Raw genomic sequence first — 12,420 nt, forward strand, 5'->3', positions numbered from 1 at the left:
ACCTCTTCTAGCCACAGGCCAGGCCAGCTCTATGGTGGGATGCGCCGTCGGAGGACTGCTGCTCGCTCCAGAAGAGGGGGCGCTTCTGGCCCTTGCCTCCGGCGCGGGGCTCTGCAGAGGGGGGTGGATTAGCCGCCCCAGGAGTGGAGCCCTGGGACCAGATGCCGCCCTGACCCCAACGGGGCCAGGCTCCATGTGCAGCCGCCTCCTGCACCCTCTGCTGTGGGGACCACGGAGCCAGGGGATAAACTAGCGCGACCCCCCCTGCAACCGCAGCGCATGCAGCAGGCGTGTCCCTGCCCGTGACCCCCCCCCCGGGCCGGGCCTCGCTCTTCTGGGGCCCGCCGCCGCCCCGGGCCTGGTCCCGCGCGGGTATGTCAGAGCGTGCCGGGCAGGGAGCCCCGGCCCCCGCTCCGCCTCGCGCCGGGCTGCTCCCAGGGCGCCGGGCTGCCGCCGTCGCGAGCCGCCGCGCGGCCCTCCCGGGGTCGCCATGGGGAGACGCCATTGTCGCGCGTCGCCATGGCAACCGCCGGGACGCAGCCCCGCCCCCCTTCCCTCCCCCGCGTGGGTGGCACGTGGCGCCCCGCCGTTGCCATTTGCGGCGGCCCCCGGGGCGGGGCGCGAGGCGCGGAGGGCGGCGCGTGCGGCGGGGCGGGGCGGGGCGGGGCGCTGAGAACGTTTGCGGAGCAACCGCAGGAAACAAACGGACAGCGACAGAGGGAGGCGGCTGAGCTCACAATCCCCCACAATCCCCCTCCCGCCGGGGCCCGCCTGCGCCATGGAGGGGGGGGCGCAGGAGGAGCCGCACCCCCCAGCCGGGCAGGAGGCACCCCGCTCCGAGCACCTTCTCCTGCACCCCCTCACCAGGCCGGGGGGCAGGGAGCCGCCCCTCCTGCGCCCCCCGCCCAGGCCGGGGCCCCTCCATCCGCTCCTGCCCCCCCTCCCCGGGCAGGGCGCCCCCGGCAAGGAGCTGCACCCCCCAAAGGGGCAAAGTCCCCCCAGCAGGCCGCTGCCGCCCCCTAGGGCTGCGCTGGGGCCTGGGGAGCAGGAGGGGGGCAGTGAGCCCCCCCGGGCGCTGCAGGGAAAAGCAGAGGAGCAGGAGCAAGAGGGCCAGCTGGGGTGCAGTGGTTGCAGCAAGAGAAAGAGGGGTGAGCTCAAGGCCGCCACAGCCCGACGAGCAGGGAAAGAGGGGGCCCAGCTCGCGGCCAGCGGCCCCGTCAGGAGAGGAGGGGATCAAAAAGGGGGGCACGCAGAGGAGAGCCAGAAAGAGGTGATGGTGAAAGAGACTGGGGGGGACAGCGTGGCCTCGGGGACTGGGAAAGAAGGAGCAATCAAGGCCGAGCAGGCAGAGGCAGCCGGTGAGGACTGCAAGGGGAGGGAAGAAGCTGTGTCGTCCAAGCCAGCTGGATCCTCCAGCGAAGATGCCCCTGTGGCTCAGCCGCCTGGTGGGTTTGGAGCTCAGCATCCTCAAGACCTGAAGATCCCATTGACACTCCATCCAGTACCCTCTGGGACCAGGATCCAGTTTCAGGGACCTCCACCTTCTGAGCTGATCCGAGTGACTAAAGTGCCCCTGGCCCAAGTGCCCCTTAAAATGCAATCCTTACTGGAGCCTTCAGTCAAAATTGAAACTAAGGATGTGCCCCTCACAGTGCTGCCCGCTGATGCAGGTATTATTCTATGGCAGTCACATCGGAATTTCCAAGGCTACAACACGTGTTGCCCCAAAGTTGGAATTTTAGCAGCTAGGAAACACAAGTAGAAATGTGATTGAAGTCCTGGCCTTTCTCTGTAAACTGTATCCATATCATTTCCACCTGCACTGAGAGTGTAAACATACAGGGTCACATTCAACCTGGGTTTTAGAGGGTTCAGCTCTGTTGACCTCCATGCAGCTGCTTACTCCAGTTCTGACTTTAGCCTCCTGTAGCAGGTATCTGATTCTTAACTATAAAGCCTAAGATTTTCAAGAATAGGAGCCTAAAAGCAGTCTTTAAAGTCCACGTTTAGGCACCGGCCTGATTTTGAAAATGTAGGGCACCCAACACCTCATTTTAAAGTCACCACTTGAAAATGAGGCAATTTCCTAAGCACTGAGTTTAAAGACTGCTTTTAGGCTCCTATTCTTGAAAATCTTGGGCTTAATCTTTGAGTGGATTTAGGAGCTCAATTTTGACCTTTAAAATTAATAATTTCTTTTAAGAGGTGGCCTAATGGCTAATAGACTCTTGTCCTGCAATTGATAATACAGGGTTTAGGTGATGGGTGCATTTAGAATTAGCTTTCATAGAGGGACTGCTTGGTAAGTGAATTGGTAGTGGAGTGGAAACCTTCCACCTTTAGGTCATCAGCTCAAATCCAGCCCTGTTGGTTGTGATGGGAAGTTGTTTGCATCTAATGAGCATTTAGTAGATTCATCAGTCTTTCCAGCAAAGGTGTCCACATCACAAAAAAGACTAGCACCATCTGGCAGGCTTAGCAGCGAAGCCAAGAATTGAATGGCTATAGAACTGAACTACCCGTATTACCACTGAGTATGGTCCCTGCAATGTCAGGGTTTTGGTGCATTACTGTTGCACTGTGCATAAGCTTGCACTGATACTGTGGTGCCTTTATAAACATATGCATTACATAACACAATAATTAGTCAAATGAAAACAAAACCCCTACCATTTTTTTATTATGTTGAAATTAGCTCTGATCTGTATGAAAGGAGAGAGAAAGAGGGAGACTATCCCACAATAGCAGATGCTGTTATGTCAAATATTTAAATTATTCTTTGTGGAGTATTTCACTTGTGGCTAGTCATTACTCCAGTATTCTCTTAGTTGACAACAGCTGAACTTTTTTTCCAGGGGCAATTCTCCAAATATGTACGGAGGCTTGTGGGTTCCAGAATCTAGGTGTTTCTTTTCTTTGGGTTTAGCTGGATTCTTTCTTTAAATATGATCTACGGCAACATTGCATATGCTGTCTGTCTAATGATATTCTTTCCTGATTTTTGGTACATAGGGATACCAGATACCCCATTTAGCAAAGACAGAAATGGCCATGTAAAACGTCCAATGAATGCATTTATGGTGTGGGCAAGAATTCACCGGCCGGCACTAGCCAAAGCTAACCCAGCTGCCAATAATGCAGAAATCAGTGTCCAGCTTGGATTAGAGTGGAACAAACTCACTGAAGAGCAAAAGAAGCCCTATTATGATGAAGCTCAAAAGATTAAAGAAAAGCACAGAGAAGAATTTCCTGGTAAAAAATGCATATACTTCCTTACATCCGCATGCTTTAAAAGTTTGCGTTACCCAAAAATGTTGACTTTATAAAGTACTCATGGCCTAGTGCAATATTCTGCATGGACTGATACAGATGCCTAGGGTAGGGGAAATGGCAGGCAGAGAGCTACGTGATAGGCAAATTAGTCCAGTCCAGTAGGATTGGGAAAGGAAAAGCCATATAGGGAATGAGGGTCAGTATGCTGAATGGGAAGAAGATAACCCTGGTGGGAAAGAGGAGGGTCCCCAACTTCTAATGTTTGGTTCTTGGAGCACTGTATTCTGAACTTTGAATTCCCTGTGCTCCCTGTGTTATATGTTCCTTAAATTGTAATATTCATTTAAGGCATTTTCCTAAAAATTAGTGTTATCAGATACTATGGTGACAAGGACCATAGAAATGCCTATAAATAGATTAAATAATTTTTTCAACCTTAACTATGGACTAACAGTTTCCTGTCTGAGAGTAATAATGTAAATAATAATAGCACCCAATACTGATATAATTAAAAATAAAGAAATCCATACCTATAACACTAATTACAATTTAGATTATTAAAATTCAAAGGATTTTCAAATCTAATTTACTTTTCACCGGTTATTCTGTTTCTTTATATTTTTCTTTTCACTCAGATTGGGCAAAGAAATTAAACTAGTCTTTCACTTTATAAACAATTTTTAGTAAGTTTCACTTTCTGTTTCCCATGCACAAATATAATGCTGCAACATTTAGGTTGCAAAACTGTAAGGGAATGGTAAAGCCAAATACAAATCTTAAATCTGAACAAAAATCCCCATTTTCATTGGAAACACATTTATTTCTAATAGAAATAGAAGGTTTTCATAAAATATTAGCTTAGAAATAGCAGGAATACCAAGCGTCTCATTCACCCCTTCTTACTCCAGTTTACAGCTGTCTATATTACACTATTCTAAGTAATCCAGAGGTGAATCAAGACTCAAATCTGTTTTTCTGTGTTTTGGTAGGAACACTTGGAGGTCTCAGATGTGGAATGAGACCTTTTTCAGCCTTTAACTGAAGGGGGCAGGGTAGTGAATCCTTAACAAAGCATTTTTCTCCTGAGTAATTTAAACAGGTGAAAAAAACAGCATTTTAAACTGAATAAAAATCACTAAAATATAAGGTGCTATGTCCTTTTGTATCTGTGATGTCATAATCCTGCTTGTTCTCCAGGCTGCCACGGAGTATTCCAGAGTAGACAAGATCTGAATTTCTTATGTCATAAACAAACAGAAAGCAAAACATAATATTAAACACCCCCAAACATTCAGGCCTTCTTTAAACATCATAATGAGACAAAAAGTCTAAACTGCTTAATGAAACCTAATTGGTATAAATGACCTATCATCATCTTTACAAGTCTCTTACTATTTGATTGGTGTATGTATCAGAGGCAAACCTAGTTCTGCCTGCAGTAATATATGCACAGCTCCCATTGGGCCAAAAACTATTACATCTCTACAGTCTCACTGGTGTAAATGAAATTTGCATAGGTGTAGTTGAGAATCAGGGAGCCAGTGAGATTATAAATCTGGAGCCACATTTTTAACATTACCATATTTTTTCAAAATAAAGTCCAGGATGTATTGCCATTTTCTCCTGTACCCTCCCTTCATAATGTGTTGTTAACCTGTGCCACACTGGCCCCTCTGTTTTTCTGATCCAGTATCTCCTCCACCAAACACATAATAACGTACGTTAATATGAAAAGAATGAGAGAATGTGCCAGTTTCATCATGCTCTCTGATAGGGTGCTCAGTCTGCCACTATACTGAAGTGAATGGGAGTTTTGCTGTTGACTTCAACTGGAAGAGGATTTGCCCTTGTTGTGGATCCATACAGACTTTTCAGACTCGTGGGTTACATAGATTTCATGTCTTGAAACTGGCCCACACATCTATTAAATCTGCCTGAAGCTTTCTCATTTACTCTCCCACAGGCTGGGTTTACCAACCACGACCCGGCAAAAGAAAACGCTTCCCATTGACTGTTTCCACTGTATTTCCCGGCACCTCTCAGAACATCATCACTACAAACCCAACTGCAATTTATCCTTTCCGATCGCCCACTTACTCCGTTGTCATTCCCAGTGTACAGAACAGTATTGGACATCCTGCCTGTGAGTTTGTTTAATTAGTTTTGGTGAATTCATTCAATAATAATAAGAAAACTGTATCCTGTATAAGATCAAGCGTAGACCAGCATAAGAGTGTTTAAAGCAACAGTCCGGTGGCAAAGCTGCTTAAGAGGACAAGGGGAAATTTGTCAGAAAAAGTGTCACAGGGAAAGATGTTGTTAGTGTGAGGGCTACATTAGAGACATAAGGTGAGTGAGGTAATAGCTTTTATTGGACCAACATCTGTTGGTAAGACAAGAACAAGAACAACTGTCCTGAACAAGAGCTCTGTATAAGCTCAAAAGATTGTCTCTCTCATCAGCGGAGGTTGGTCCAATAAAAAATATTACCTCATTTGCTTTGTCTCTCTAATTTGCAAACACACATACAGTTTGAGTACACAAATCCAAGTTTCTGTACACACCAAAACCTGGTTAGGAGAGAAGTGTGCACCAAAAAGTGCATGTGCAAAATTGTGCCCACATTGTTTAATGTGGGTTGAGGCTTCCTTTTAAAGTGAGGAATCTGATCAATGAAAAAACATATTCCATGCGGGTCAACCCCTTGATCTGTGGTTTCATGTCTCATCACTTAAGCAGTTTCAGCAGTGCTTAGATGGAGGACTTTTTGGGAAAGCCAAGCGTGCTTCAAGAAGGGGTGTTAGTGATTCAGTAAGTAGCATCCTTTCTTCTGCCTCAGTATTGATCTATTCTCCCACTATGGACATGGAAGTGCTGGAGCTGCTATCTTTCATATAAGATAGGAAAACAAAGGCCATGAGCATTCATGGTCATTATGTAATATTCAGAATAGTACATGTAATTACACTCTGTTCTGGCTAGATTCCACCTTGAATAACTACATGCTACGGACCTAAATTCCCTCAGTAGTTTTGATTGGATATGGTATTCTTCTCTTCCTGTTCTAAACTATTGTATAGTGTTGTTATGCTGTCTTGAATGCCTAATCTGTTTCATCCCAGAGGTGGCTATACTTCAGTTGTGGTTGAAGTGATTCCTGTATATATTGTCATGAAGGACAAAATTTTACAAAATGCCTACATTCCATTGACTTGGGATTTAGGCTTTGAAATCACTTAGGCACTTTGGAAAATGTCCCCCCAAATGCTTTGGAATCGTTCTGTAGGAAAGGCACACTCTAAATGATAACTTTATTATCATAAAAATGATACAGAAACATGTCTGTAAATTATGACAAAGTGAATAAACACTGCCTGGATGTGTCCTTTTTCAAAACAAATGAAAAATAACAATTTTGGGGAAGTTTGGTATTTCCACTTGATTCTGTTTCTTAGGGCCACAATAGAACTAAGCAGGTTTACATCAGTTGAGAATGTATGCATATATTCTTTATGTATACATTGCAGGTCCATACTGACTTGCTAAGTGGCATATGATTGTGAATTATAGGGGTGTTATGCTGAAGATGCTCTGGAGAGATGGGTTAGAAAGCTCTGTAATGGCAGCATTTCAATAAAGCAGCGTTGAAGTTAACCACATGTCATCCTTCTTAAATTTGCTAATATACTTAATTACATTCAGATTTGGAAATCAATGTGACAGAGGTGGGCGTGTTACTCAGTAGAGGTGAGAAAGTTGTGTTTGGTTTCCAAGGAGGGGATTTCCAAGGACAGAAGAAATATTGAGCTGTCTCTGTTTTTGTTCTGGGAGATAGAAGAGGACAATATGGAATCCCCCCGGGGAACTTAGCTATGTCTGTCTTCTTTCTATTCTATGTGTAGTTAGCTAAAGTGGTACTTATAAAATGCTCTTACTGGAACCCTTCCATTCATGATTGAGCAATAATCATTTCTGTTTTCAAAAGGTGAAGCCCCTTCTACTATCCAGCTGCCAGCTCCTTCCATACAACATCCGGGTCCAATTACACTTTTCCAGCCAAGTGTTGGAAACACCACACCAGTGGCTGTCCCAGCTCCAAATCTGCCCCTTCACCCTGTAATTCCACCACAGCGCTTTGCTGGACCTGCACAGACAGAAGCTCATCATGTACCTTCCGGATCAAGTTGTTCTGTAAAGAGACCTATCCCAGTTTGCATTGAGAGCTCCAGCAGGAACCCAAGTAATGCCAGCACCACTCACTCCAGATTTCCTGTCTCTAATAGTCAACCCCCTAAGGAGTACTCAGGTGTTTCTACTTGTCCTAGAAGTGCTCCAATTCCCCAGGCTCCTCCCATTCCTCACTCACATCTCTATCAACCTCCTCCCATTGGTCATCCAGCCACTCTCTTTGGAGCTCCTCCTCGATTTTCGTTTCATCACCCTTACTTCTTACCTGGACCCCACTACTTCCCATCAAGGTAATTAAGTCATTCATTTAAATTCTAGAGAGAGCAGGTATGTGCTAAAGGTCAACAAAAGCTACTGCTTATAGAAAGAGTGCAAAGAACAGCAGACTGGGCAAATGACTCTCAGTGCAGGATTGCAAGGCTGTGGGGGAAAGTGGGCTTAATGCCATCTTAACAGCTCCCCAGTTGTGGGACCTGCCAGCCCGAGGCTGCTCTGAGTTGTACCCAACTACCAATAGCGCCAAGCCATTGCGTGTTCTAAGCTAACAGTAAATAGAAGTCCTTGCTGCCCCTCCCCGCCACCCAAGTCCCAGCAGTGCAATTGAATTCAACAAAAATATATTGAGTAAAAGTTATGGAAATTTAAAAAATCAGAGTTAAAACTGGGCAAGCATTTGAGCTGGTTACACCATACCCCAAGCACCTTGGTGGGGTTGGCTCTATGAAATGGAATAGTCCTGAGGTCGTACCAAATGGAAAGAGACCTGAGCATGATATAACAAATAAACCCTAGTATTTTCTTTGCACCCTTGGGTTAGTCAACTGAAGAAGAGCACTTGAACCAAGAACTCTTGGGTTTGTACACCGCCTTACAGTATTTCAGTGTTGACTAACCTGACCACGTGCAGAGGGACTGCTGTTGGATCAGCAGTGACCACAGGCGGGCTCCAGTGCCTTGTAGCAGCCAGTTGAGCAACAGCTAAATGTGCTGTTCAGGCCCAAGAGGACCTGGAAGCCAGCTAGTGCACAGATCAATGAAGAGAATTCACACTGCACAAACTCTGTGTCACTTTGAATGGAGAAATGAGCGAGCTCAGTGTTCATTTTCATAGCTCATTTTTTGTAAGTAGCCAATTTTCCTATATTTGATTTTAGAGGGAATTCAGCCTCACAAATGATTACAATGATCACTCTCCAACTGGAGGCGATGCTTAAAGATTTGGGGCCACATTCTGCCCTGACTTACACACTGCATTCTCCTATTGATCTCAGCAGAATATGCCTGCATGAAGTCAATGGGGTTGCCTTGAGGTAAGTCAGGGCAGAATATGACCCATGAAAATTGAAAGACCTTAATGGACAGATCGTCTCTGCAACACAAGTCAGTCTGTGGGCATGCGTTAAGTTCAAGAACCTTAAATAACAGACCAAGGTTATCATCACTTGAACAACACACTATAGCATGGATGCATTGGTGCCTGCCTTCACACTGGGCGCTAAAGATGATCTGAGCTTTGCCCTTTGGTTTCCATCATTAGGCAGAGCTCACAAACAGCTTGGGGGTTTTGGGGGTTTTTTTTGGCTCATACCATAACAGTCTGTTTGGTGTTCTAACAAAAACTGGGCTTCATAAAGTTACATACCCCACCAGCAGGCAGACAGCTCTAACACAAACTTATTTGAAAGTTCATTTTTGTATGGATTATTGTTTGCATGTAAACAATTCATCTTTTTTGTGCAGCACTGATTGTGCAAATGAATGTGTGTGCAAAATTGTGTGCTAAAATTAGCGGCTGGATTGAAGAAATTTAAGGAAAGACCTCTTGACTGTGTTTGTACCAGCTGCATTTGGGATCCTATCCATGTGCTCTCTTAAGAGATGTGAATAGTACCACTGAAGCCTGGATCTGCACTGCACCAATACATATCTTTAAACTATAATATCATTAGAGAAGGGCTCTGTTACTTGTTTCACACACTTTAGTTACTCTACAGTACTATATATGTCTACAACACTAAATAAACTGTAATATGCTTTGACCCTCTGGGTCCGGAATCAAGCTAAAAAATCAGTAATTAGTTGTTTTGGGGAGCAATTTCTTATCACCTTCTATTATTCTTTTTCTGGCGTTTCTCACTTTCACCTGTCAATTGCATGATGACTAGCCATGTATCCCAGTGGTTCTCAACCTATTTACCGTTGTAGGCTGCATATGCAGCGCTCTGTGTATTATGTGGGCCACAACCACACAATATATTATCTGAATGGCCCTGAGGATGTTACATGGGGAGCAACTGTGTGCTGACTGGGCCGCAAGCAGCCCATGAGTTGAGAACCACTGATGTATCCTCTTTACATAGTATACTCTGGACAGGATTCCTTGATAGCCTTCTTTTTTACTAACAGTCTAGCAGCTGCAAGACATGATTTTAAAAGGAAATAAAAGGAATTTTTTAAGCCTTCTTCCAACTCCATTATAAACGGTGGCCTGCAGAGATCACATAAACTGGGTTAAAACATAAAAACAGCCATATTGGGTCAGACCAATGGTCCATATAGCCCAGTAGCCTGTCTTCTGACAGTGGCCAATGCCAGATGCTTCAGAGGGAATGAACAGAATAGGGCAATTAGCAAATGATCCATCCCCTGTCATCCAGTCCCAGAATCTGGCAGTCAGAGGCTAGGGATACCCAGAGCATGGAGTTGCATCCCTGAGCATGGAGTTGCATCTTGGCTAATAGCCATTGATGGATCTATCCTCCATGAACTTATCTAATTCTTTTTTGAGCCCAGTTATACATTTTGCCTTCACAACATCCCCTGGCAACAAGTTCCACAGGTTGACTGTGCATTGTGTGAAGAAATGCACAGAAACTTCCTTTTGTTTGTTTTAAAGCTGCTGGCTATTAATTTCATTGGGTGATCTCTGGTTCTTGTATTATGTGAAGGGGTAAATAACACTTTTTCTCAACACCATTCATAATTTTATAGATCTCTGTCATATCCCCCTTTAGGTTATGATGCTTGGTTTTACTATTTTGGGTATGTTTGATAAAATGCTCGATAGCATGTAGGACACAATTTTATCTGTGACATTACAGTAGAACCTCAGAGTTATGAACGCCAGCGTTACAAACTGACCGGTCAACCACACAGCTCATTTGGAAGTGGAAGTAGGCAATCAGGCAGCAGCACACACACACAACACATATACACAAAAAGCAAATACGGTACCGTATTGTGTTAAACATAAACAACTAAAAAAATGGGAAAGTTTAAAACAATTTGACAAGGTAACTGTTTCTGTACTTGTTTTATTTACATTAAGATGGTTTAAAGCAGCATTTTTCTTCTGCATTGTAAAGTTTCAAAGCTGTATTAAGTCAATATTCAGTAGTAAACTTTTGAAAGAACAACCATAACGTTTTGTTCAGAGTTACGAACATTTCAGAGTAACGAACCTCCATTCCTGAGGTGTTTGTAACTCTGAGGTTCTGCTGTACACTAATAAATAAAATTGTTTTTAAAAAAGAAACTTCTTGGGTCTATCCAGCAGCAACAGAGCTGCATATGTAGGCTGGTATCTCTGTCATAGACACTGGGCATGATTCTCCTTGTATATTGGGTGGCTGCACTGTTTATAGGGGTTAGTGTGTTTAAATATCTCACTACAGTATGAATTGGCTAATGCAGATCATTAGGGTAACTTTCATCTTCAGTCCCCAGTAGAAACGTAGCCAATCTTACATAGTCCTTATGCAATACAACTTAGCACCATGGCAGAAAGCTTGATTTATCGTCTCTTGGTCTCTCACTGCAGCACGTGCCCGTACAGCCGCCCTCCATTTGGCTATGGGAATTTCCCCAGCTCAATGCCCGAATGTCTTGGCTTTTACGAAGACCAGTACCAAAAGCATGAGGCTATGTTTTCTGCTCTGAATAGAGACTATCCTTTCAGGGAGTACCCAGATGAGCGCACACAGAGTGAAGATTCCCGCAGCTGTGAGAGCCTAGAGGGAGTGTCTTATTACAACAGCCACAGCCATAGCGAGGAGGAATATTTAACCCCCATGCCACAGCTGGATATTGGAGCCTTGGAGAACGTTTTCACAGCAACCCCGTCCACACCCTCCAGCATCCATCAAGTCAATGTGACTGACAGTGATGAGGAGGAGGAGGGGAAAGTGTTAAGAGATTTGTAATTTTTAAACCAAATGATAACAATACACAGGAGTCTTTTAAAATATTAAATAAACATTTCAGTCCTATAATATCTTTTTAGTCAGTGTGTTCAAGGAGAAACCCGAATCACCTCAGCGATAAGTGCAGATTGTTTTAAGAACTCTGATCATCCATTAGCATTTTGGGAGGCCAGATACGGACCTGGGGCTGTCACTGAAGTCTCTGGGTTTTCAGTTGTTCACATTAGGCCTGCATTTGGGCCCAGAATCACGAAGACATTCCTATTCAGGAAAGCATTTAAGCATGTGCTTAGCTTTAGGCCTGTGCTTAAGTGCTTTTCTGAATAGGAATGGACTTAAGAATGTGCTTAAGTGCTGACCTGAATCAGGACTTTGGCTTTCTGTGTTCCAGGACTTGCATTCATTTTGGCAATTTTACTTTAGGAATTTTAGCAAGTGAAATAATTCTGTCTGTATGTCACAGATGCTTGAACAAAATGTAATTCTTGATGCAATAAAATGCATTGGGGGCTAGGGATTGGGGTCAGGAGTAATTCCCTCATGCTTTCAGATTTGCCCTTTGGCTACCATGGTATATTTATTTAACAACATAATTTAGTTTGTTTTTCTATATAATCTATATTTGTGCTGCAAATTGTTGTGTAATACATTGAAAATATAGGGTCCAATTCTACCACCCATACTCACATTAAATAGTATCATATTGTGCAAGAGTCTCATTGATTTAAATGGGAACCGTTTGGAGAGTAAGGTGCTA

General features: G+C 44.3%; 1 protein-coding gene across 1 annotated transcript; it reads left to right on the forward strand.

Annotated features, from left to right (window-relative positions):
* The first annotated feature begins 778 nt into the window (after positions 1-778).
* SOX30 (SRY-box transcription factor 30) lies at positions 779-12,420 on the forward strand. Its single transcript, XM_077824769.1, has 5 exons — positions 779-1,670; positions 3,013-3,252; positions 5,237-5,416; positions 7,259-7,751; positions 11,282-12,420. Exons 1-5 carry the CDS (start codon positions 779-781, stop codon positions 11,661-11,663), a joined length of 2,187 nt encoding a protein of 728 aa, XP_077680895.1. The 3' UTR covers positions 11,664-12,420.

This window comes from Eretmochelys imbricata, chromosome 8, assembly GCF_965152235.1.
Source record: "Eretmochelys imbricata isolate rEreImb1 chromosome 8, rEreImb1.hap1, whole genome shotgun sequence".
Classification (NCBI taxonomy): domain Eukaryota; kingdom Metazoa; phylum Chordata; order Testudines; family Cheloniidae; genus Eretmochelys; species Eretmochelys imbricata.

Bases quoted from the DNA above. Each gene is read 5' to 3' on its own strand.
- SOX30 (XM_077824769.1), top strand. From the start codon at position 779: ATGGAGGGGGGGGCGCAGGAGGAGCCGCACCCCCCAGCCGGGCAGGAG. The intron at 1,671-3,012 runs GTATTATTCTAT...TTTGGTACATAG, and splicing joins AGTGCTGCCCGCTGATGCAG to GGATACCAGATACCCCATTT. The intron at 3,253-5,236 runs GTAAAAAATGCA...ACTCTCCCACAG, and splicing joins GCACAGAGAAGAATTTCCTG to GCTGGGTTTACCAACCACGA.